Genomic DNA, 27,408 nt, shown 5'->3' on the forward strand with positions numbered 1-27,408 from the left:
TCAGGGACTTCCACCACAGCCTGGTCCTGAAATCAGAACTCTTGCTTCCATCACTATGAAGCAATGGGACTGAGAAGTGAGGTGGTTCAGGAAAGTAGAAAGGCCGTAGACACATGAAGGAAAAAGGGTGTGTCGTTGAGGAGAGGACAGTGAAGGGAATTGAGAGCCATTTAAGCTCTTCAAATTGAACAATTGGGCCTGGTAGTTTTATCTTTGTGTGAAAATTAGGGAGGTGTGCACCAACGGTGTATTTCCTGACCTGTGGACTTTGAGGGCACGCACCTAAGTGGAAATCCTGCCCCCTCCCCTCACCCAGCCCCTGGCAGTTGGAGGCCTGTGTTTAATATTACTTTATAAATGAACCTCTTTGCTCTTATTTTGGGTTTTATTCATGCCAATTTTCTTCTTCTTTTTTTCTTGTGAGGCACATTGGCCCTGAGCTAACAGCTGTTGCCAATCTCCCTCTTTTTGCTTAAGGAAGATTCACCCTGAGCCAACAGCTGTGCCAGTCTCCCTCTATTTTACATATGGGATGCCGCCACAGCATGGCTTGATGAGTGGTGTGTAGGTCTGCACCTAGCATCTGAACCTGCGAACCTCGGGCTGCCATAGCGGAACACGTGAACTTAACTACTGTGCCAGCGGGTGGGCCCCTCATGCCAGGGCCACCTCCTGGACACCAGAATTATAAAAATCATGTTCTATGATCCTACCTCTACAGTGAAGATTAAATGAGTTGACACATATGAAGTGTTTAGACAACGCCTGGCACTCAACGCATTAACTCTTCTTCTTATTGTTGTTATAATCTTTAGTAAAGTGTCCAAATGGAACCTAACCAGCACATGAAAGAAGGTGTTTCCTTCATCCTGCCAAAGTTAATTCTGTTTTCTAAATCACTTTTTCTGATATATTCTGTCACTTAAATAACCTCTTTGGATATTGATGTATGTTAAGTGGCCTTAATAAGGATGATGGCAATCGTTTATACTAACGGGTAGAAAAATATTTCTTTTAATAGACACTATCTTCTCGCATGATCTTTGATGGGCGTTATATGACTCAGACATTAACTTTTAAGGACACTTTGAGAAAGGTATAGTCTTCTTAACATTTGTGCGTTGTTATATCCTCCTTAATCCTTAAATGAGGTTATTGAATCCTCCAGGCTCCTTGATATGCTTGTTTGCCTTTTTGTTGGTCTGAAATAGGAATGTGCTTGGTACATATAGGAGGATGGATGTTAAAGAACTGTCGTAAAATGTGCCTTGAGGTGTTATGCCAACTCTAGAACCTCAGGCTCTGTCCTTGGCTGTTTCTCTGCCTGACTTTCACTGACTCCAATAAAATTTTCATCTGCCAGAATAGAATATGCACCTTTACTGTTACACAACTTCGCAATGACAGTGCTGTTTATGTTAGCATTGACTCTAATATAAGCAGCGAAATATTGTTTGGTTTAGCCTCTAGCCCAGCATAGAATAATGGGGATTTTGCTTTTAAAAAAGTTAAACTGCGTGTAAACGGTGTCACTGCTGCCTTTTTGACTAACAGGGTGAACCTGAGTCAGAAGACACTTGAATCTGGTCCACTTAGAACTCTATTCTGTTTTATAAGTGAAGAGCAGTACTTAGACTGGAGAAGAAATGTTCTAAGTTACAGGGTAAATAGAAAGGGAGCTTCACTCAATGCAAAACATGGAGAGGACGGGGAAAACAAAATTTTAAATAAATGACATTTGGAATATTAGCAAGCTATAGCTACTTGGTGAAGCAACAGCACACACTTTTAGATTTTAAAGAAGTTTCTTTTGTTTTGCTCTAATCTCTTGCATTTGGTAAATTCTTTAGGTAAGCTTGTGTTGAGAGAAGAAGCCCTCATCCTTTGAATTGACTACTTTACATGCAGTGTTATTCTGTAAGGATCGCTGTTTCGTTATAGAATGTAATGATGAACCGTATTATACTGTGTTCCAGGAACACTGAAACTCTTCTTTATGTTCCAGATATTGATGAATGCAGCACCATTCCTGGAATCTGTGATGGAGGTGAATGTACGAACACAGTCAGCAGTTACTTTTGCAAATGTCCCCCCGGTTTTTACACTTCCCCCGATGGTACCAGATGCATAGGTAGGTTTCATTATCAACAGCGTGCATGGTTTCTGTAAACCAGTTCCATAAAGAACATCTCTCTGGGCAGGATTGTTAAGGGGGACATTTCTCACTTGATGTGAAGTGTATGTTTATGAAATCTGTTAAGCAGTTGAGCTCCCTCCTAAAGACCAGAGGCAACTTGTGGTCTTGTTTGGGGATTTTTGCCTCCCATACAGAGGAATGATCCAGGAGATCCTATGGACATCCTCAGTCTATAAATTAACTTTGCAATTATGCCAGTGTCAAACCTTGAAGCCATCCTTGACTCCTCTCTCTTTTTACCCCACCCCCACTTCAGTCGTTTCCTGGGACCTCTGTCAATTTAGGTCTGAAATTTTGCAATAATGTCTCTTTTTTTTTTTTTTTTGAGGAAGATTAGCCCTGAGCTAACTACTGCCAATCCTCCTCTTTTTGCTGAGGAAGACTGCCCCTGAGCTAACATCCATGCCCATCTTCCTTGCAATAATCTCTTAATTGATCTCCCTGCTTCCTGGCTTCTCTACAAACCATCTTGTTGAATTTATCTTCCTAGAATATGCTTTGATTAAATAACCCTCTTACTCAAAAGCCTCTGGTAGTTTTCCGTTAGGACTTGGAAATTAATGGGTTTTGGTGTGTCGCCCATGGATCCTTTAGGTGCTGGGAAGCCCTCCAGATCTGCTGAGGTTGGAGCGAGGGTGGGAGGGCAGTGAAAGGGGGGAGGCTGAGTGGAAAGGGTTCCTGCCTCCCCCCACCCCATGCACACACTCCAGACAACTCTGCTTTTGTCTGTGTGGGTGTTAGGCTTCAGTGTAAAATAGCAATTAAATAAGGGATTCTGTTGTTTAAAAGAATAGATTTAACAACGGCTGGATTTAACAATGCCTGCACTACCTTCAAAGTTTGGTATTCTAGGATAAAGTTTAAGTTCTAGAGTGCACAGACTAATAGTTAATGGGCTTCGCACCCTGACCCCTCCCAACCTTGCTAACTTGTCAGCACGGTCCCTGCTTCTCATCCCCAAACAGGCCGTTCATGGCGCTTCTGTCGTGCCTTTCATCGTGCGTGGTACACCACTCAGACTTCTCTGCTTCCCAACTCAAGCACCTTTCACACTTCTGCTCAGGTTCTCTGTCTTTGAAGATGTCCCAGATCAGCTTGCCTGAAACCATTCCTCCCTTACCTGAGGATATGCTTCTCATAAATGGCCTTATAGGGAAATTCTGCATCCGTATGTTTTTGTCTCCTGGAAGACTCATAACGGCTATCCTTACATCCTCTGTGGTTCTCAGCACAATCTCTTGCATGTCATAGGTGAACAATAAGTATTTGTTGAATACCAAAATGAGTAATTCCTTATTATTAGGGCAAAGCTAGGAAGCCTGTGGCACACGACCTAGGAGAAAAATGAAAGCTATCTTTTGATGTTTGTTTCTGGCCCATATTTTCAGACACTCAGCTGTGTCACATCCTTACCACAAGCCGTGAATTGCAGACCAAAACTGAATTGCACTTGAAATTCTGAATTCCTTTTTACTTAGTAATTTATAGTAAAAGCTGAGGGCAGTCTCTTACAGTTGATATTTGAATAAAGACAACGAGTGAAGGAAGCATCTCTGGACTTTTCCTTAGAAACAATGGTGGTGCCTGGCTTGCCTGATTTTCCAGGATCTATCCATAGACATTGGAACTGCAGGGAAAGAATGGCAAGGGCGATTCATGTAGCTCCTTTTTCTACCCAAACTGTCCCAGTGGGTGCGTGCCCTCCAGTGGATGTGCTCAGCAGAGAAGTAGATCAGAAGTTCTTTCCTTGGCCAGATAATAGGGAGATTTTTTTTTAACCCTCAAAGGGAGCCCCAAATGACATTAAATGATTAAAACATATTTACATAGTAGATAGTTTACATTTTTAAACTTCTTTTCTTTTTACCAAATCTATCCATCCTAACTTTTTACAAAGGAAGGAACTGAGATTCATGGGTCACCTCCTAGGTGTGAGGTGTTTTATGGAAGTTATCTGACTTAACGTTTACAGCAGTACTGTAGATTGGAAGAAGCTGAGGTTTAGAGAGTTTAGATAAAAGAATTTGGCCTAATTAATAAATGAGGGAGTAGGGATTCCAACTTGGGCCTGAATCCTCAGTGCGGCCTCCCCCCTTTGCTTTCTCCCAAATGAACAGCGGATGCAGAAAACCTGTGCTTGCCCGTACCCCTAGGCAAGCACTGTTTCTCCTTCCTCAGAACTTTACTGTGCCCATAATTAGCAACTTGTTATAGAAAATGACCCAAATGACATTTCTCCCTTCCCTGATGCTGATATTTCCTGCTATGGTAAACCACAGAGACCCCCAAAATTATGCCTCGTGGCAAGAAAATACATATAGTCTCCAATTTATGAACAAATCCAAGGTTTGTTGGTAAGTTGGTTGTTTGGAATTAGTAAATCTAACCAACAGGAAACCCCATATTTAATAGTGAGATACAGTATCTTCCTTATACAACTCTTCTAGTCATGAAATTCCAACTGTTCCCTTGTTCTGAGACTCCCAGACGCCCCAGCCCCAACACTCCCTTTGTCTTGCAGTATTATTTTCTTTTAATTTTTGCTCTGTGGTCTTCCTTTAGTACTTTATAATGCTTTGTGTAGTATTTTCATATGACCTTTTCATATTAGTGTGTTCTGTCTCAGTTCTTGGGAGTCCTAAAGATGTCCTGAACCCAGTTTGGGCCTCAAAGCTCCTAGCTCTTGGTTGGACACAACAATGTTATGATTGGTTAGGAGAGGCCTATTGATAGGCTAGGATGGCCTGCAAACACCTATTTAGTCCAGAGCGTATTTGTTTTGATACAATGTGATTTCTGGGTCCTGAGAGGAAGTGCCAAGTGATTCAGAAGAGAATAAAGATGGAAAGTTTTCTCTCTTTCTCTGCCAGATGTCTTGGCCAGAGTAAATTTAAAATAGGTGAAGGTGTCTGTGGTTCCTCCTACCTCCCGTTGTCTCCTCCAGGTCCTAATATTCTTCTCCCTTGGCTCCCATAGGTCTTCAGATTATCCTAAAGCCACCCCGTACACTCTGTGCAAAGTGATGCAGCACCAGAATGGTTTCCTTCCTGCTTCCTTTGCCACCGCTACCTGGTGACATGGAAAACTTCAGGCTGGTGTGCCCAGGGGTCAATGCCTCCAAATGGTGCCTGGTTTTCACAACTTTTCCCTTACCCTTTACTTATTAGCCCTTAGGTTTCTTTAAAATTATAATTTGTGTTAATGTATGTATTTTTAACAAAAGCTCTTCTGCGAAAAAAAAAATTAGCAAGATGATTATTGTATGTGCAGGTGCCATTTGTAAATCGGAGATTGCCCGCAGCCCAACCAAGGCTGGTAATTTTTTAAGCCCCAGCATTTACCATTTTGATCAAGAGTCTCTAACTCATTGATTTAACATACAGGTCAGCCAGATGGGCGGCAAAATAGTTCATAGTTAATCTGCAAAATTGTAGACATTAGCCCTTTAAGAGTTTGCTGTTGGCAGCCGTAGGTCCCAGCTCTGAAAGATAGAGCCCGCGCTGGAAATTATATATACAAACTTTGGTCAAGAGTTTACGCTGAGTTTTGACCACCAAATTCATTTGAAGCTGGGATATAAGCCAGTTTTGAACATCTCTTCCCATTCTTAACAGCCTTTGGTTTCCATGCCCAAAATATTTACTAATCCCCAAATATATAAAGTATTAGTGGCTTTAAGGCAATGAAAATTAGGAAGTAGAAAATTCTATTTCTCCCCCTTCTTCATAGAGGAGGTGCCACCCATGGCTTCACAGAGCATACCTTGTCTGCACTTCTCTCTCTAGCCTTTTACCCTGGACCGGGCTGGAATAAAACTTGTCCTGCCTCTTTGCTGAGACTGTTAGTCTGACCAGAGGTTCAGGAACTGGGACCACAAAAAATTTCTAGAAAGCACATTTATACTTGCTAGTGGTTTTAAGTACTTCTCAGAAATAATCTTGCATCCTTTAAAGCTGACCTATAATTTTCTTTCATGGTTTGTCTAGGTTTGTTGTAGCCTTCTTCACTTGATGTTAATAATTTCAACGTTTCTAAGTTAGGTCTGTTTTTTATTTTATTTCGTTTTTTTAAATTTATGGCAACCCTCAAGATTTGAAGGCTTTGTGTTCCTAAGAATGATGTAGATGAAAACAATTATAGGTATGACCCTCTTTCATCAGATTTGATGTTTAAAATTTAGATTTACAGGAAGCATAGGCTTGGAGTGTTGACTATGAAATCACTTTACAAAAGGATTTCACACTTATAGTCCTCCACATGACAAGCATATTTAAAATATTGTTTATTTTTCACAACTTGATTCTATATAGACTGTACAGAGATATATTTGACGTGGAGAGAGGTACAATCTCAACACATGTTGGTAGATCTAAGTGTTCTGCACCTGGCTTCCTGCCTCCTCTAGCTCATGGTACCCCTTCAAGGTCCATGAAGCAGTCAGGCTTCTCCTATGTCACAGGGTCTTTTTTGGTAGCCCAGAGTTGTGCTTCAGTGTGTCAGTGTTGTCATGGCAGTCAGACATGATGTAACCCAATAAAAGCGATATAGAGAACTGTGTCTTCCAGTGTTGCTTTGAGAAGATACCTTTCTGCCGGAAGAAAAAATTTCAAGAACCATCGTATCCTGTAGGACTAAGAACTTGGAATCACGTACATTTTGAACTTATCCATAATTAGTGCCTTATAAAATCTCTCAGGGCCCCAGGACGAAAGGAGATCTTGATTAACGAGCATTGGGTCCGACTACACAGTGGGTGACTCCTTTAAAAAAAATCTCACAAGTCTGACTCACAGTTTCAGACTGAAAAATAAGAAAGATCTTTTAGAAATGTAGACTATAGTGCAGACTTAATGTTGTTTTAAAATAGATTGATGTCAATATTTGCCTAAAGTGGCTCTAATTAAGTAGTTTGAAACCAAGGACAACACATTCTCCCTTCAGTATAGAGATGTGGCTTCATACCTAATTAACGGTCACTGCCAGTGATTTTCTTAGTCTCTCTTATCCTATGGCACACGTGGTTGTGATCATTCTTTCCCACCTTGGGGATGGAATGTGGGACTTTGGCCAAATGCACCAGCTTGCAGGGGTGAAAGGTGTGAGACAAAGGATTTCTGACTAAGCATTGTTCCTGAGCGGTGCACGCAGCTTCCCTTCCAGGGGCAGGAGTGTCTGTTCATCCTGCTAGAGCCCAAGTGCCGAGTCTGGAGGTGCTGGAGCTGGAAAGTGTTGTTCTAAGTTGCATCTCGCTGATGTTATGTGTGTGTTTCTTCGTTCTCTCAGATGTTCGCCCAGGATACTGTTACACAGCTCTGGCGAATGGGCGTTGTTCTAACCAGCTGCCACAGTCCATAACCAAGATGCAGTGCTGCTGTGACGTCGGCCGATGCTGGTCTCCTGGGGCCACCATCGCCCCTGAGATGTGTCCCATCAGAGCAACAGGTAAGAGCCCTTCCCGTTATCTGCAGAATATCCCAGTTCAACCCCCACAAGCCCAGGGGCAATGTGCATGATGCAGCTATAGTGGAAACCCAGGTAAGTACAAAAGATTCCAGAAAATAAAAGAGATGACATTGAGGGGACTTTCCCCAGATAATGAGGTGGGAAAATACAGAGGTCTGTGCATACAATGCTGTGTTAGCTACTGCTGCTTACTTCGCTTGCCCATTACCACTGAATAGCAGCCTTTTCAGGAAGCACTTGTTTCCTATTATTCTCCTATATTCCTTTTCGCTCTCATGTAGCCCTCAAAAGCTCAGAAGAATAAAAATGAACTCCCTCAGACCCTTCCAGGTAAGTTATTCTGGATATGCATTTCCTCCTTCCTTAACATTTGGCACACTTTCCTCTTCCATGTTGTCAAATTCTGTTGGGTTTTTTTCTTCATAGTATCTCTTTTATCTGTCATATTCCTCTCATTTCCACATGGAGCTCATTTTCTCTCTTCTGAACTATTGCCGTAGTTTCCTAACTGGTCTCCATGAGTCCACGGCTGCCACCTACATTTCCCAAAACAGAGCTCCTCTGACGTCCAGTTTAGAATTATATCTGGGGAAAATGTACAGAAAGACGTCCAGAAAACATTTCCCAGGATGAACTCAGGCAATATCCAGTGGTCCAAGTCACTCCATTTCTTGAAAATAAAATTTTACTGCTTAGCGTTGGGAGTCCCCAAATCTGATCCAAGTTCATCTTTTAATTCTTCTTTATAGTAGCTTTATTTTCTAGTTAAATTATATGATCAAGCTTTACTTGAACCCAGTCTTAGCATTTCTGAATTCAAATGTTCTTTTTTCTAAAACATCTCCCCAGTTCAGGGCCTTACTCGCTCCTCCTCATCCCTGCCATCCCCTCTTGTCTGTTAAGGATCCTCTCAGTCACGACCTGATCCATGAACATCCCAACATAACCACAGCTGGAAACACTGCCTTTTTGCTCAGTGCTCCAGCTTTGTTGCGGCACAAATCCCCTCTGCTCCGCTTTGTGCCTACGTGTGTTCATGTACTGTCTTTTTACTAGTTGATAAGTCTCATTAGGAGATCCCATTCATATTTCTTATACTTTTTTTTAACACTTCCGAAGTACCTAGAAAATCTTGCTTATAGGAGGAATTCAAGTAGAGTGAACAGCTTATTAAGTGACATCTTTCCCACCAATTCTAAGTGAAAACTGGGGTCCCGTCTCCCTTCCAATCTGATTTCCGAAAAGTATGTTTAAATCAGGGAACTTTAGGAGAGAAAATGAAGGTAGAGATGGATAAATGCAGAGTTAATGAAATAGTTCAGAGCGTGCTGTTCACAGAATGTGAGTTTGCCTTCATCATGGGCTATAGACCTGCTCACAGGTGTTACTGTAAAATTTCTGCTTTTTGCTGAGAATTATACACGTGGGTTAAAAAAGCAATAAAATCTTTCCTTGTATTTTAACATATAACAAGACATGGATTCTGCCTGATTTGCTTATTGAATGTGGCTTAAAAGTATAATCCACCTTCGTTAGTTCACTAGGGAACCATTTAGTAGGTCGACATTTATAAACACATGACTTCCTACTAAGACATGTGGCTTGGGTACCAGGAGAATCGCTTTTTAGATACATATGTTAACTTAGGATTCAGCAGCATTGATGTGGATTCCTTCCTGTGCTGAGGCCTTGAATAGAGGAGAGAGGACTAGAGCAGGTTTAGGTGCCTGAAGACCTACTTTAGGACACATGGAGCAGAAAGCCTGTTTCTCCTGTGCGGTTTTTCAGGGAGCTGCTCTCCCATGTGTACCAATGAAAGATGCACAGCCCTGAGATAGGCCCAAGGCAAAGAAGACCGCTAGAGCAAACTCATTTGCGGGTAGGTGTGTGTGGGTTTGCTCGGATATTCCAGTACCAGTGCTACAGAGCTCTGGGCTCTTAACTAATGGAGAGTGATGATATAGGAAGGATTATTTCAGGCTGGTCAGCTTTTCACTCAAGAAAAAAAAATCAGTATCATCTCTGGGTTAAATGGAGATAAGAAAGATGCTAAACAAAATTAGCCACAGGTTGCTGATCTTGAATGTAGAAGGTCTCATGGGAAAGTTATTAAGCTGAAGAAAGTAGGGAAGAATACAGAATTCAGTCTGATACACTTTTCTGGAGAGATTAAGATGAATTTAATGGCATTCTTAAAGTAATATACCCATCTGATTAGCAGAAATGCTGATGAGCTATCCAACTTCTTTCATACAAGTCCTAAAAACCAAAAAAAAGGAGAAAGGCTGAATTGATGCTTAGAAGCAAAGTGAGTTCCTTAATATAATTGCCATTGAATTAAATCCAACATAGTTAATGAATTCCTCTTGTATGCAGTTTGCATGGCTAGGCTGAGAGCGGGGATTAGTCATGAGTTAGATATGATCCTTGACTTCAAAGATCCTTGTCATAGTCTTAGTGGTAGAAATTTGACGAAAAGCAGGTAGCCAGGAAATGATGGATATGGCATGTCCAGGTGGTAATTCTATAACAAGGATCACTGTAGTTTGACAAGAGTGATTGTAGCATCCTGATTCAAGGAAGCATGTATACAAGCGGTATATAATCCTTTTCAAATACGGTCAGGTACTACAGAATCTCTGTGGGTTGAAATTCCCAGTATAAAATAATTGAAATGTGGTAATAGAATTCTCTGAAAACATGGACTCAATCTGGGTTGGAAATGTAAAATATGACTGAAGAAATTTTAGTATTGGACTAGCAAATAACAACAAGGCACAAGGTAGCTAGGGATAGTTAGCCACATGTATATTGGCAGAACGTCCCATGAGGTTGAAATACGAATGCATTTCAGCAAGACATATTACTGTGTCTTAGAATAGTTGGATTTTAGTCCACAAGGAAAAGAAAAATATTAGCTTAATTTCTATTAATGGATGAAAGTATAGAAAATATCTATGGGAAAATTCCTGTGTGACAGTGATAATAAAATTATTAACATTCTGGCAAGAGAGAAAAAAAGAACTAAAAAAATGACAGGGTTAGTTTACTTATAGAAGGGAACTATGACAAAATATGGCTACTTGTAGGAGACATGAAAATGAGTAGTTAAGTAAATACACCCCTGGAAACCTGGATAATGTTTAAAAATACCTTTGGAATCCCAGAAAAAATGTGCCACAAATCTAAAGATGATTTATTCTAACAAAGACCTAGCATTGTGAAAAATAGCAATCAGCCTATATGTGCAATCATAGGAAATAGTGCACAAATTCAGGGAATCATTATGCAGCACTACCACCAGACCCATCACCCCCTGGTATTCTTTCTGCCCCCTGGGCTGCTACTTCTCCTTCACTTTGTTGTCTTTTACAAACAGGTATTCCTTAGGGCTCTGTCTCCATACTCCCTTCTCTTCACTTTCCACACCTTCCTTAGACGACCTCATCCATCTCCATGGCTTTAAACACCACCTCTCTACTGATAACTCCGAAACTTATATCCAGCCCAGACTTCTCCTCTAGGTTTCAAACGCTCTTATATGACTGCTATGTAACATCTCCACTTGGATGTTTGATACCTCAAAACTCATCTGTTCAAAACGGGACTTGACTTCTACCCACAAAACCTGCCCCACTGCAGTGTTTCCCGCTTCAGTAAATGGCATCTACCCAATTGCTCAACCAGTAAACTAGAAGTCATTCTTGATTTCCTGTTCCCTCAGCTCTGACATTCGCTCCTTTACCAAGCACTGTCCATTTATCTCTAAAATATGCTTCAAATCTGTCCACTTCTGTCCAATTCCAGCATGTGTCCCTCATCCAGCTATCATTATCTTGCCGATGGTCTCCTGCCACAGTCTTGCCTCCCTCCTGTACATTCTCCATGTGTCAGTAAGACTGATCTTCTGAAAATGTTCATCTGATCATGTCCCACCCCCATGGAAGACCTCCAGTGGCTTCCCATTGCACGTAAAATAAAATCCAGGCTTTTTAGTGTTCTCTTTAGAGCCCTGTGGGATCCACAGGTGGCACTGGATGGAGAAAGTGGCATTTTATTCTTCCCTGAGGCAAATTGTGATATAGTTAGAGATGTCCTAGGTTTGGGCAGGGGCATGTGGTACACACTCTGGCGAGTGTGTTTTGGGCTTTGAACTATTGTTCCAATATGGTTGCTGCTGTAGGTATCAGAAAAAAGAATGAAGTCAGTTGTATTTTTTTCCTTTTTTTCAATTGTTCTATATGGTTTGAAGATCAGTTTTATTCAAAGATTTCTTTCAAAAGTAAAGATGACTTCCGTGAGCCTATGATATATGCTACAGCTCAGCTGTTGTGTTCTGTTTTTCCAGAGGATTTCAACAAGCTATGCTCTGTCCCTATGGTAATTCCCGAGAGACCAGGATATCCTCCTCCGCCCCTTGGCCCTGTTCCTCCAGTTCATCCCGTTCCTCCTGGCTTTCCTCCTGGACCTCCACTTCCGGCCCCTCGACCACCAGTGGAATATCCATATCCATCTCGGGAACCACCAAGTAAGAATTCAAAAGTCACCTGGTTATCTTTCTTGTGTTAATCAGCTTAACTTCTTTTTGTCATTTATGGTACTTTAGTCATTGAATAAATTTACAATTCTTAGATTAAATTTTTAGTTTACATAGTGTTTTGTAAGTTTCTTTGTTTGCCTGTCACATAAGGAAAAATGAGAAGTTTCATATTCTCCAGAGATTAATGTCCTTTTGTTATCGACGTTCTCAGCCAACTGTGGGAGAGTAGTGGTAGCGATTTAAATCTGATTCACAGCGTGGATTAATAGAAGAGGTACAAGATTATACTTTGGGTTATATATCATGCAAAGCAGTTTTGCAAGTAGTTAAATACCGATAACTCACTGCTTTTGTTATTCCCCCAAACTGGAGGCTTGAGAGTGATGCAGAGAAAGGAGTAGGAGAAGCAGGCAGAGGAGCAGGTGGCACGTGATCTCTGTAGTCAGGAATGGAAAGATGCTCTATTGACACCAGAGGACCTTTGTGCAGAGTCTCCTCCATCCTTTATGATTCAGTAGCTTGCCCAATATTGCTAGATTAAGTGCTGATGAAAGATGCCCTAGTTATAAATAATTTTAATGGGATTTAATGTTATTCTTTTAGGGGTGCTGCCAGTCAATGTCACTGATTACTGTCAGTTGTTTCGCTATCTCTGTCAAAATGGACGCTGCATTCCAACTCCTGGGAGCTACCGGTGTGAATGCAACAAAGGATTCCAGCTGGACCTCCGTGGGGAGTGCATTGGTACGTGATAGAGCTCTGGGTTGGCACTAAGAGGCTATTCCAGTTCTGTCATGGGACTACATTGGTTTTCGACCACTGCTGTAACAAATTACCTCAAACTTAAGTGGCTTGAAACAACACAAATTTATTCTTTTATAGTTCAACACAGGTCTGACTGGGCTAAAGTCATGTTGTGTGCAGGGCTGTGCTCCTTTCGGAGGCTTTGGGAGAGAAGCCATTTGTTTGCCTTTTCCAGCTTCAAGAGGCTGTCTCCATTCGTTGCCTTAGGGCCCCTCCCTCCAACTTCAAAGCCAGCAGTGTAGCATCTTAGATTACATTGAGCCCATCTGGATAACCCAGGAGATTCTCCCCATCTCAAGGTTAGCTGATTAGCAACCTTCATTCCCCTTTGCCTTGTAGTGTATTCACAGGTTCTGGGGATCAGAGCATGAACATATTTGGGGAGCTATTATTCTGCCTACTACCGTGACCTTTAACTTTCGTTGTAAAATAGATTCAAGTCATTGCTCGTAGCTCCAACTTAAGTCATCTTACCAAAAGCCTGACCATTAAAATAAAGCATTAAAAGTACCCCCAAACTATGAAATTTTGCGCATTTTACTAATTTAAATGGATAACTTAACCAACTCTCTCTGGTTAGTCATTAAACACTGAAGAGAGAAACTTTAAGTTGTTCACAAGGCATTTGAGCTAGTGAAGGGAAGAAATGTAATGCAAGAATAAGCTATTTGTTGGATTAGATAAGAACACCCAGTTGCTCTCTAATTTTTTAAAAATAAACTTCTCTCTTAGTTCTGTTATAAATTCCAACTCTGTAATTATGATTCAGGCAGAAATCAGCAGTTGTTGGTTTCCTCGTGCTATGTAGTTTCCTGGTGATGGGAAAGCCCCGCTAGCAGCATATTAGGAGAGAGTCCTCCAGTCCTTAGAGGTCATCCAGAGCCGAGTAGAAAAGGGAATAGCTTGCTGGGGGTGGGGAGTGTGAAATCAGACTGCGCCTGCCGCAAGAAGCATGTAACTGTGCAAGTGGGTTATCTAATGTAAGCCTTGGCTTCCTCATCTTTGCAAATAGAAGAATATAAGCCAGTTTACCTCAAAGTAGACTGATAGTTCTAAACGACTGTAAAACTAGTGGGAGCCTGTCTAGGGATGAGGTGGGGAGTGGTGGCAGATTCTGTGGTGGGTGAGAATTGCCTTTTAAATGGCAACTCCTTCATGGTTCGTTCTAATGTTCTTTGGGAAACTCAGCAAGGGGTGCTTAGATATGGTTAGGCCTCTTTTTGTTGAAAAATAGAGCTTCAAGAGACACTCAGAATCCCATCCATAAGCCACTTCTGAAATGTTCGCCTGTTTGGTTCCCTTAGGCCGGGCTCAAGGAGGAGAAAATGTTTATTAGCTCAGAGTGTTGAGTTGCTATGTGTTCAGCATTTTTCTCTGAAAAACAACACAGGAAAATGATACACTTTAACTGTTCAACCAGCCTTCAAGTGGCTGGTGACACAATATATTGTAGTGGAAAGAAAAAAGATCCTTTCATTGTGTTATTTATTTCTTAAAAGGAAAGTATTTTAACATGTAAAGGAAACCAATAAATGGTCTCAGAGTTATGAGTTATTGCTATTTAATTTCTTACTAAAATATACTGTGTTTTGCAGATGTTGATGAATGTGAGAAAAACCCTTGTGCTGGTGGAGAGTGTATCAATAACCAGGGCTCGTACACCTGTCAGTGCCGGACCGGCTACCAGAGCACGCTCACCAGGACAGAGTGCCGAGGTAGGGCCCGCCTTGCAATATGGGGCGTGCATGCCGAGGGAGGGGTTTGCTTCAAAGGAGTTCAGTGGAGTTTAAATAACCCTTGCCAGGAGAGGCTGATATGCTCCTGTCACTTTTTGTACTTAATTCCACATATTGTCCCTCCAAAGGACAGCATCACAAAATTTGGCAAACATTCAAATTATTTTAAAAGTTGCTTCTGTGCTTGTGGGAACATCTTATTTTCACTACTTTTTTCACCTCGTCACTATTACCTGTTAATTTTTAATCTGAGAGCTGGGGAACGGCATTGTCCTTTGTTGACACAGAAACTGAGGAAAATTTCAGGTGAAATTGTATGCGATTACTTTCTTGATGGAAAGGTCTAAAGGTTGAGGAAGTAGCCTGTACATTTGTGCTGCTTATTAGCGTGGTCAGCAGCAACCTCACCTGAGCTGGTTGGAATTGCAGAATCTCAGATACCACCTCAAAGTTGCTGAGTCAAAATCAGCCTTTTAACAAGATCCCCCAGTGATCTATGTGCACAGTAAAGTTTGCTAGAAATGTTACCTCGCAAAAGTTTCCCTTCAGGTTTTATTAATTAATTTATTAAGCCACCCACGATGCCTTTTACTGAATGACTTTGATGAGCTAAGTTTCTGAGACAGAAGTAAGATGTATTGCTCACCCTCAGAGAACTCAAATCTCTCTCTCTATCTCTATGAATCTGGCACAGAATGAGCTGTACCGTTGACCCGGTAAAGCCAGATAAAGGCGAGCCAATTCTGTTAAAATTAAATACCAGGAAAGGTAGGGAAGTTTGTTTTACTTAAAAAAATTGTCAACTGTTAATGGGTTAGTTTTATTTGCCTCTTTTCGCAAAAGCTCTTCACATGAGTTGAAGACGTACAGAAGTTTTTATTTTTATCTGTCATTGGTTTCAAAATCTTTGAATGTGGTTCTGACTTAAAGATTTCCTACCATCGGTGTATTTTAGTACACTACTTATAAATGGCAATTTTGAGCCAAGAAAACTGGAGCTCAGCATTTCAACCTGCTTGTATTTCTATTAATGGCCTGCTTAATTGAATTATAAATATGAATAGACTATTAAACTGAGTTTAGAACTTTCTTAATATGATAACTATTGTTTAAATAATTAACAGGTACAGTGTACTAGGCATTTTGCACTAGTAGAAAATAAAATGAAACCAATGTCTAGAAGGCTGCACTATTAGATAAACAGATAGAAGAGATCGTTGAGAGCACTCAGCTGGGGCAAGGGCCAGCCAGTGTAGATTCATGTTATTTTCTTCAATCTGAGACTTAATTTATTAGAGATTGAGGATTCCCAAAAAGCTTCAAACATTGTCTTTAAGGGTTGGTGCTAAGCTCATCCCAAACATAAGAAATTGATAACGTGCTCACAGTTTTGAGTAGATGAAAGCCACCACAGAATAGTCAGAAAGGCTGTATACTCAGCTGAGGAGAAGTACTTGATGGGCTGAATAGAAGGGGACAGAAGAGACAGAAACACAGTAGAGAACTTTGAATGCCCAGCTTTTAATTTATCTTGTGAGGCAGTGGGGAGCCCGATGGCATTCTGAAATTAGTGAGGAGAGAAAAAGCCGAACTCTTTATCCTGTTTATTTTATCCTTGGGCCTCAAAAGATTATAGAATCCTAAAAAAAAGTCTGCTCAAGAATATGTGGCTTTTACTATTTTTTGGAGTGTGGAGCAAGTCAGATTTTAGCAAGGATTAAGAAATAAATGAGAGAGAAAAAGATCGTAGCTTGTTGGCACAAAGATCAGACAGAAGAGGAGCCCAGACTGCCTCGGCTAGTCCAATGACTCGTGTGGAAACCGCTGCTGGATCTGCCCAGAAAGAAAGTGCGTCTGAGGGTCAACCACAAGACACCGTGCAGACGCAGGGAGACAGTCAGAATAACCGATATGCCGTGAAGGCACATTCTTGTCGTCCAGAGGATGTTTCGGATGCTTATACTCAGGCACATGTGGCCTCAGCTCTGCATGGATAGATCTGCTCACATCCAACTCCACACAGTTCTCTAGTCTCTGTCTTCTGGGGAATAAGCCCTGGCAAAGATTTTTTGCTATGTAGACAAGGCAGTTCGTGTTCCTCCTCTTTGATGTTCATCCAGGTATGTAGCCTAGAAGCTGAAAGGAACAGATAATCCAAAGTACCATGTTGTCCATTTTGGGTTAATTATTAATATTTAAATGAGAGATCAGATATAAGTTATTTGAGTTATTGTCATTTTTAACACTTCCCTAGCAAGCACTGTGGTTTATTTTGGCACAATATTAAATGCAAATAGAAAAAGGGAAAATACCCTCACAGTACCAGTATTTTATCTGGTAGATGGAATGCTCACAAAGTTATAAAAGAGACTAAGAACATGTAAACAATAAAACCGTACTTGGACCAGAACTGCCATGAGGAAGGTAGACATTTCAGAGTCATATGATTGATGGTTTTCAGATGGAATTAAACTATTTTTTTTAAGTAGCATTTCTGTTTTATTCTTCTGATATAGCTTTAAGATCTGTCTTTTCAAGCGTGTGTTGAAAGATTCCAGCCAAAGTTTGATATAAATAATGATATATACTGGCTCATTAAATTAGCTAGGAAAATGGTAAAGAAGAATCTGTTTTGTTTACAGAACAGAGATTTAAGGAGTTTATTAGAAATTACAGTTAGATTGAATGCTATTATGTTGGCTTTTTTTTCTGTCATATGTCTTGCAAACTCTAATTAGTAATCCCAAATCTCACATTATTTGATATCAAGTTTATTTTGAAGAATATTATTTAGTATGTAATTAAAACCCGACACTAAGATCACAAGTTTGGAGATGGAGGGAGAGAGAAAGAAAATAATTTTAAATGCCCTAAGTAAAGTCATTTTTTCTGTTTTAACTTTGATTTTAGACATTGATGAATGTTTGCAGAATGGCCGTATCTGCAATAACGGACGCTGCATCAACACAGATGGCAGTTTCCATTGTGTGTGTAATGCAGGCTTTCACGTTACACGGGATGGGAAGAACTGTGAAGGTAATAGCAGTCTGACAATAATAATAGTGTATTAATATTATTCCCCTCCTTCCATTGCAGTTTCAGTATCAGAAGTCTTTAATAAGACCAAGCCAAATATTGAGTGAAAGCTCAAAGTATCAAATATATTTCACATATTATTATCTGGGAGGCAAGCATAATTTTCAACCATATTTGTGCCTTTAATTCGCATTTCTGAGAGTCCAATAACATTTCAAATACATGAGGAGAGCTTGCCATTTAAAGGTCACTGTGATGATGAAACTTTCGTAGCATAAATCGTTACTTCCTAATTTTATACAATCAGAATTTGCACTTTTTTTTCTTGAGGAAGATTAGCCCTGAGCTAACATCTGCCACCAATCCTCCCCTTTTTGCTGAGGAAGACTGGCCCTGAGCCAACATCCATGCCCATCTTCCTCTATTTTATATGGGATGCCTGCCACAGCATGGTTCGACAAGCGGTGTGCAGGCCGGTACCTGGGGCCCGAACCAGTGAACCCCAGGCCAACGAAGTGGAACGTGTAAACTTAACCACTGCGCCACCAGGCCAGCCCCAGAATTTGCACATTTTTTATTAAAAATACAGCATCACTTAAATAGGATTAGGATTTTTTTATATTAGATTTTTTAAAAATAGAATTAGGTGTGTCCACCTAATCCTATATATTCTTTAATCATTTATAATCCTTTTGTTTATAGTGTCTGCCTAGTAATAAAATACTAGTAATGAGTATCCAAAAATGTAAAATTTGTTGAGAGAAACATTGACTGTTGAGAGCCAGCCTTTTATTTTGCCTCTTGAATTAATCACCTCATTTTGAATTGGGCTGTTTCAAACATTTTGTCTTTTTCCCCTGCCATTTTTTCCTGAGTTGAAAATATGACAATTATTGATGAGTTTCCACTTCTTAGACCTTTAGCAAAAAATGAAGAATGTTTCTTATCGTCTTTCCCAACGTCTTTGGGAATGATCCCAAGAATCTATTCATACATTAAAAGAATTTCAAAATTGTTCTTAGAAACATTTTTGGCAGAATATTATCTCAGTGATTCAATTCAAAGACTCAATGCCAAAATTCTCAGTTGGGATAGAATCCTGTTAAAAAAAGAAAAAAAATCATAAATTACATTGGTCTGACTAAAGCCTGTAAGTGAAAACACATCATGTCTAGAAGAGCAGGGGCCTCCCAAGACAGCTGTAATATTACATAAAATAACATATTGATGAATTTAAAGGTCTGTCCCTGTGATCAAGGTCTCCTAAAGGTTAGCTGGCAGGGCTATAATCCGTAGTTAAGTCTTGCCTTTTAAAAATACATTTTTTCCCACTCCTATTTAAAATTGCTTCAAACGACAAGCTGTCCTCTGGTTTCCACTTTTTAAAGAATCAAGAAGTAGCCTAAATACCTTTCAAATTCCATCATTCTTAGTTTTGATTTTATTTTCAGTATATGAGAGGTAATATGATCTTTGAAGTAAATATAACCATTAGGCTAACACACTTTTCAGTTTGTAAACTGCTGTTCCTAAAAAAGAGTCCTGATAGCTTTTATTGAGTTAACTTTCATAAATATGTATAAAATTATATGTAATTTTATATGAATTTCATATATATACATACATGTACATATTCATATATCTACATGTGCATACATGTATATGTGTATAGATATATGTCGTAAAATAAATTTAGCCCTATAGTTTGCATGCACATTCTCATCAAAAATTGAGAACTTGAGATAAATATTTCATATGGCCCCCTTTCTCTTTGTATGCTGTAACTTGGATGAAAATTAGCCTTAGGCTTTAATAACAAAAAAGAAATGTGGGGAAACAGAATTATATTCATTCAGGTTGGCTTCCTTTGTAAGCTTACTCTTCTGGTTGTAAGAAAATATATCTTTTGCATTTTTCAGATATGGATGAATGCAGCATAAGAAACATGTGCCTTAATGGAATGTGTATCAATGAAGATGGCAGTTTTAAATGTATTTGCAAACCTGGATTTCAGCTGGCGTCAGATGGGCGTTATTGCAAAGGTTCGTGCTATAAAATTGTAAATCATATTCCTCACCTGCTTTTTCTCCTCTCTACCTTGCTTACAGGTACCACTTTTCCTTATTGATTCTCCTCATTTAAAGTACCCCTAATTCTGGCTTAGGAAACCTGACTGGAACACCTTCTTAAGTCCAGCAATCCAGAGAGCAACAGTTTATACCCAGAAGACTGTTTTTATTACAAAAAGAGTGTTTGGGGTCTTCTGAAAGGGGCCTGAAAGGCTATGTAGAAAATGAAAGGCTACCAATTGGTCTACCAACAGATGTGAACATCTTTTTAAATAAGCTGAGTTCTCTCTCTTCCTTGCAGTTGGGGAATAATGACAGGCTTCTTAATGGCTGTCATTTGCCACCTCTTACATCTTCACCTGGACAGAATATTGTAGCCTTTTATTGTAGTGATCTCTTCTTCATAATATCCTTCAGATATCATAAGAAACAGGAAATTTTTCATGGACAGTTTATTTAGACTTCATCAAGTCACATAAGCAAAAAGGGAAACAAGACTAGGCAGAAGAAATAAATGGACCAAGAGCTATTGTTTAGCTTGGTAGCTTTTGAAATAATCTCATCACTCCAGGTATTGAAGTAAAAATGAAGATTTTTGTTTGTGGTGTTGAACATTGGGGTCCTCAGAAAAGTCATCAGAGATAAATCTGTGGTTAATGCCTCTTGCTTTATGTAGCCAGGGATAAGTGATTATTGTACTTGGGTCCAAGATCTGAGTTGGAACCAGACTTCTCTAGCAACCTCATACTCAAAACAGGTCCAGGAAATCTGCTAAAACACTGCACTCAATGCCTTCTGCTCATAGTTTCAGGCACAGAAGTATGGAACATCAGGCTATTCAAGACTGAGAAAGCAGGATGGTCCTGTGGTGCCTCTTCTCTGAGTGCCCCCAGTGGACAGCTTTGGTAAAGGGGTTATGGAAGAAAACTTTGTATTAAGCCTTTGGCAAGATGTGCATTTTCCCTGGGCTTAAAAGAGCTTGTAGCCTTTGGTTGTTTACCTGCATTCTCTATGACCTTCCCATCAACGGCTTTTAATATTGTGCAAATCTGCCTTCATAGGAAGAGAAAACATTTGAATTTTTCAAATTTGAAGTAGGAAATTGAGCCTTGTGCTGGGAGGAACTTACAGTTGGGAAGACAAGATTAACACTTGGAAATATTCTAAAATGTAAGAAAGCATACAACAAAGTGCCAAATTGTGCAGATTAAGTGTTGTACGAGTAAAAAAGAAAGGGGAAGGGAATGATTGCTGGAATATTTAGAATTAGGCTTCCAAACAAAATAACAGAAGGAAACGTGAAAGCCCCTTTGTGAGCAGACCTTTTGGGAGAACACATATTCCTCCTACCTATCCACAGGGCACATTCAGTGCCAATGGGCTGCTGGTGACCCAGGCTGCAGCCTCTCAGCATTAAGTGTGGCTGATAGATAATGCTGATGTAACTATTTCAGAAGACATTGTGACCTCATAGATGAAACTAGGTTTTGCAACTATTTGCAACCAGTAAAATAGTATCTTATCAATAAATGGTTGTCCCATTCATTTGAAAGTACCTGATGACTTGAAAGGTTTGTTCTGATTTTAGCATTCTGGCTTACGAGTCAGAGCTAGAGAAAGAGAAAGAGAGGAGGAGAGAGGGAGAATGCTCCATATTCTTACCTATGTCTCGTTTTTACTGGTGTATAGACAACATGGAATACACACACTGTAATAAGAATAAAGGAAGAAGAAAGAAAGAAAGAAATCCCATGTATGCTGAATTTCTTCTTTTCTATAATTTTTCTTTTGACATCATGGGATAAGATTTTCACTGAGCACTTAGGAGCCCACAGAGATGGGACTGTTCAAAGCTGAATAAACAATGCTAATTTAATCTCTACAATTAAACAGTCTGATGAACAGCATGGGGTCCCTGATCACTCTCTGAAAGTTGAGGCCGTTCACTTTGAGCAATGCCCTCTGCGTCTATGTTACATCTCTGTCCCCAGTGAAAAGCCTATGTGTTACTTTTCAGGCTGTAGTCACCACTGTTTCACTGTAGATCTCAAGTTGAACATAAAGGTGACACAAGTAACTGAACCAATTTAAGTTCATGTATTTAAATATAACTGCTGTTTCAAAATACAATCTGTACACGGAATCTTGGACCATCTGAGGATATTTTTTGCCAAACAACACAAGCTAAGTAAAACACAGAGGTGTTTCAGTCTCAATTTGCCTTTTTAAGGTCAGAAGAAAGGAAATAGTCACATACACTAGTTGTATATTATAAAAGGAGTTGTTATAAAATGACTTGCTGCTAAGTGTTATATGTTTTCCAAAACTCAATTTTGATACAGTTTCTACTTCCCCATATTAAGGAGGGGAAAAAAATCTCTGCTCTTATTAGTATGTGTCCAATAAAGTCTTTTACCAGACCTCCCTAGCTATACGCATATGATACTATAAAATATTTGTAATGCTTAAGAAAGATTTTTCTTTGCTGGGTTCCAGTTGCTTACAGTGCTGTTGTTGGCCAGGAATGGTCATCAAAATCGTCTGTGTTCATTTTGTGTTCCTTTTCTATGGCATTCCACCAAGGCTTTAGTTCTATGTCTCTTAATGTCATGCTAATTGTCCCAGAGAGCAAAGGCATGGGTGATACTGGAATGGACACCAGTCTGGGGTATTGGATGCCAAAAGGAAAAGCTTTCTGCCCAGGTCAGAATTGCGGTTTATTATCAAGCTGGGTTTCTGGCAGTCCTGGAAGAACTGCCATGTGAAACATTACACAAGACCCTTTGTCTTTTATCTGTCACTTTCCTCCTTCTTCTGATTCTGTTTTTGCCTTTGTGATTCTTATTTTGGATAAAAAATTTCTCAGGATAATATTATTAAAATAGCTTTCTATGGGAAAGAAATAAACTCAGACAGTTTATCTCTCTCAATTTTTGTTACTGTTCTCTTACAGAGAAATGAAAATGCATTTCATTGAGCTATTATTGATGCTATATGTAATTTTGCATATTCCCCATTTTCAAGTGTTGTAACAGAATTGTAAACGTGTTACAGTTTCAGATAAAAGTCACCTCATTTTTAATAAGTGCTCTTCCCCACCACAGATATTAATGAGTGTGAAACACCTGGAATCTGTATGAACGGGCGCTGCGTCAACACTGACGGCTCCTACAGATGTGAATGCTTTCCTGGACTGGCCGTGGGTCTGGATGGACGTGTGTGTGTTGGTAAGATTAAGCCATGACTAGATGTGTGATAGATCCACCCTCTGTCAGTCAGTAAAACCCGCCAGTAACAAATGCACTCTACCATAGCAGACCTGATATAATTAATATTTGTGGAGCAAGAAGACAACAGGATCAGTTCTCTTCTTGCATAAGTTGGATAGTAATTTATAGGATAGAAAGTTGAACTGAGATAAGTGAAAACCAAGGGAATCCCCACCTCTCCTTCCCTGTTTTCTTTCTCAATTTTCCCTGTTTTTTCCTCAATTTTCTCCAACCCTCCTTTGTTGATAATGGTCTTTGAAATTGGCCTGAATATGCTCATTATCTCATGGCGAACATTTTCGTAGAGAATTAATGTCCAAAGGAAAGTATAGAATGCAAGGGAGGATATGCATGATCAAGAAACTTGCATGATAATAGTTTTATGTGGCTTTATAAGGAGTTTGAGGTTTGTTGAGAAATAGATACAAATTTTATCCAAATTGTTTTTAAGAAAGGTAGTCAGTATCCCTTTGAATTGGGAGAGGATTGGGCATAGCTGGAAATCTCCTCCCTGGTGGTAAAGATGACACTGTTTAGTTAACCAACATCTACAGAAGTAGATAATGAACCTTTTACAGATTAAACTTCCTCCTTTATAAAAGTACACATAATTCAGACATTCAATCATTGCACATTTATGTTAAGGTAGACCACATTACTAATGAAGATCTTATTTATCATGGAGTGAGATTCAACAGTCATCCATCATTCATTCAACGTTTATTACATGCCTGCTCTGTACAGGCCTGGGGAAGACAAAAATGAATGAGATATAATCCCAGCACTTAAGGGCTTTGCAGTTGGGTAAACCACGATAGTCCCTAGAAAACTGAAAAAGTCTGGTCATTGGTTTCCAGTGCTTGGAAGCTGAATGTGCTTTACTTTGTTTTTTCTTTTCTATTCAGACCTAATACCAGAGGCATTGTCTGTGAGTTAGAACAGGGACAATGGATAAATAAAGCCAGCTTCAACTTTGACCTGGAGGGTTCTCATCTGTTTGAAGCGATAGTGTGATGACAGATGTTTCTTCCTGTTTAGACACACACATGCGGAGCACGTGCTATGGTGGATACAAAAGAGGCCAGTGTGTCAAACCCTTGTTTGGTGCTGTTACTAAGTCTGAATGCTGTTGCGCCAACACCGAATATGCATTTGGGGAACCTTGCCAGCCGTGTCCTGCACAGAATTCAGGTATGTAGTATCATGAAGATGCCCTCATACTGAGAGCCTTCTGCCACCGTCTGCATTTATGGAAGTCACAGGGAAAGATTACGTTGTGCTTTCCAGGTACATCATGTACCTTCCCGGGGTCTTGGCAGGGGCTAGTCAGAGTCTGATCACGCATTACTCACTAATCCTAACAGTCATTTGGAATAGGCAGTGCATTTGTGCCTCCCATCTGAGCTCCTCCACCTCAATAATATTCGTGCACTTTGGAATACATGCAGCTTGCCTTGTTTTCTAAAGTAGTTTCACAGTGCTTGCGTTTTGCAGGAACTATTATAGAAGCAGAATTTTACACAGTGCAAAAGTAAATAATTTTCAGGTTACCTGAATATTTCCAGCTTTTTTCCAAAAGGCCATTTCTGAGCTTTGTTCAAATCCCTCATGTTGATTTAGGTGTGCTTTTCCTAAATGATTTTATTCAACCCTAGGGAAAAAGTATTTTTCTCAATTTGAAGTGACATGGCACAGTGAAAAGAAAACCAGTTGGTCAGTCACAATTCTGCTCCCCAGCCACAGGCAGACAAATTACTTAATTGGAGGGTTTAGGTCTTTGTGGATTTTTGTTTATTTAGGAATTTTTCTCACCTGCTTTCAAAAGGATTTGAGATGGCTTACATTAGTAAACAGAATTATGAAATAGAATAATATGGAGAAGGGATCCTTAGTTTTCTCCTCTACAAAATGAGTTTCTTAGGTAATCCAGAAGATCCTTTCCAATTATAAATTATTTCTACTTGTAAGGCAAAAATAGTTTGTTGAAATTAAAGCAATAGACTGTCAGCATTTGAACGTAATTTTAAGGTAGCTTGGCAGTTGACTTCTAATGTCTTAAAATAGAGTTAAATCTGGGGCTGGCCCCGTGGCCGAGTGGTTAAGTTTGCGCGCTCCGCTGCAGGCGGCCCAGTGTTTCGTTGGTTCGAATCCTGGGCGTGGACATGGCACTGCTCATCGAACCACGCTGAGGCAGCGTCCCACGTGCCACAACTAGAAGGACCCACAACGAAGAAGATACAACTATGTACTGGGGGGCTTTGGGGAGAAAAAGGAAAAAATAAAATCTTTAAAAAAAAAAAATAGAGTTAAACCTAATATATAAACCATGTAGTTCTGATTGGTTGGTTTCATCTAAGAGTCAGTCAGTTCATTTCTAGTCTAGATACAATCAATGAAAGACTAACTCACAATTTTTAAACATTTGTCATTTTGAAAATGATAATGTTGGAAATTACAGAGTTAGAAATTAAAATAGATTATGAGAAATTAGTGAAAGTTCAATGGAAGACTTTAAAAGAAATGAGGGATGCCAATTAAAGAAAGAAAACTTTATTCTGGCTGATTACTTCACCCAGTGAATAATATACAAATGATCATTTTATATATGATTACCATCAGTTAAAGATGTGTTTATATACTTGGATTACATTGTGTACAAATATAATTTTATCCAACAAAATTACTTCCATGTAGCTTTATAGTCGTATATTATTAATATCAGCCTTTTGTATGTTACTTTAGCTTTCCAAATTACATTTCTTACATACTTTGAATTTACAGGATAGATAGGTATCTTGAAAACCAGTGCACAAGAGTATAGATGATTTCTTCTCCTATTGGATGAGTGGAGGAGCCAAAACTTAGAATCCAGGACCCTTGGTGCATACAGTTCTTTGTTTTTACCTTTTCCTCTGGACCAAGTATATCCCCAAAGAATTCTTATGATACATAGGAAAATGAAGAGGGCTTATAAAAAGATGACCAAAAGAGACCAGATTACTTTAAGCAGTAAAGCTGAAATAGAGTTAAACTGAGGCCCAATTTCACTCGCTTCTGTTTATATTTGAATGAATTTGCACAGAAGAGGTTCACATGTGGAAGTGGTTTCATTCGGTTTGGTTTCTTCACCTCTTTAGTTGAAAATACCAAATCATGAGGGAACTGAATGTAGGATTTCCTTCGTTTCTGGAGAGAGGGGGGATTTTTAAAGGTACTGAAAATATCCAGAGGAATATCTTTAGTCAGTTTATGAAAAACTCCAACCCTGCAACATCTAAAGCTCATCTTTGTGGTCTGGAAGTCAAGCAAGCTACTATGAAGCTATTTCTCACTGGCTGCTGAGCATTCTTCCTCACAGAAAATCAGTCCGTTAAATTCAAGGAAGTGTAATTATTAGGAATTTTCTCATCTATTCCCATGCCACTGTCTCCATGGCACAACCCTGAGTTAGCTCGGCAACACCTATCATTGATTAAGTACCTGAGCTGTGCCTGGCATTGTGCCGAGCACTTTACATGTCCTGTCATTAAATCCACAGAACCACCATGTGGGTTGGGTGTCATTATCTCCACTTTATCAAAGAGGAAACTAACAGAGGGGAAGGGCTTGTTCCCAAGACCCCCAGCAATAAGCATTGTCATCAGCATTCAAACTCATGCTGATCTGAATTCACTACAAAGAATAGTCTAGTATGAGATCCTGCCCAAATGGAAAAGAGTGATGACAATAATTTGCCCGCACTCAGGCCAAGCATCAGCTAATTTAGCACTAACTGTAAAAGTGCTTTTTATAAAACTGGCATGATTTTTTTTTCCTGTTTTATTACTTACAGTATTTCATGAATGTTTTAATTAATTGCTGACATGAGAGAATAAAGATGTATTTCTTTTTGCTCCCAGTTCCTGCCTTTCAAACACGCAATGACAGACACCTTCCTATTTGTTCCTATTCTGGCCCCTTTTAAGATGATTAAAAAATTAAGAGATTTCATCACTTTTCTAAATGTACATTTGCTAGAAGGCACAGGCTCTGAAGGCACCAACTTTAATATTTTTGTCTCTATAACTCATTTGCATCCACTGTCATCAGGAATACAGTTTTCTAGTATGCAAAAGTATAGTATTGCTTCAGCTGTGAGCTGCAGATGACCCCTGTAAAAAGGCCCATCTCTAGGATCCAGTTCTCTTGCCACTTACGCACAAATGATTTGCATTTGGCCACGAGACTCTGTGGTTGTCAGAAACCAGGGGCAACTAAGGGGACACTGTAGTTTCTTTTCCTTGGATAAAGTGTG

The 27,408-nt window shown here is 39.6% G+C and overlaps 1 protein-coding gene across 1 annotated transcript in view; it reads left to right on the forward strand.

The window, feature by feature from the left end:
- The window catches only part of FBN1 (fibrillin 1), a 227,714-nt gene that overhangs the window by 111,059 nt on the left and 89,247 nt on the right, over positions 1–27,408 (forward strand). Inside the window, exons 9-17 of the mRNA XM_008534321.2 lie at positions 2,006–2,131; positions 7,481–7,639; positions 12,009–12,188; positions 12,804–12,944; positions 14,600–14,719; positions 17,651–17,776; positions 19,696–19,818; positions 22,950–23,072; positions 24,153–24,305. Coding sequence (XP_008532543.1) covers positions 2,006–2,131; positions 7,481–7,639; positions 12,009–12,188; positions 12,804–12,944; positions 14,600–14,719; positions 17,651–17,776; positions 19,696–19,818; positions 22,950–23,072; positions 24,153–24,305 — 1,251 coding nt within the window. The remainder of the gene's footprint in view (positions 1–2,005; positions 2,132–7,480; positions 7,640–12,008; positions 12,189–12,803; positions 12,945–14,599; positions 14,720–17,650; positions 17,777–19,695; positions 19,819–22,949; positions 23,073–24,152; positions 24,306–27,408) is intronic.

Source organism: Equus przewalskii, chromosome 1 (genome assembly GCF_037783145.1).
Source record: "Equus przewalskii isolate Varuska chromosome 1, EquPr2, whole genome shotgun sequence".
NCBI classification, from domain to species: Eukaryota; Metazoa; Chordata; class Mammalia; order Perissodactyla; family Equidae; genus Equus; species Equus przewalskii.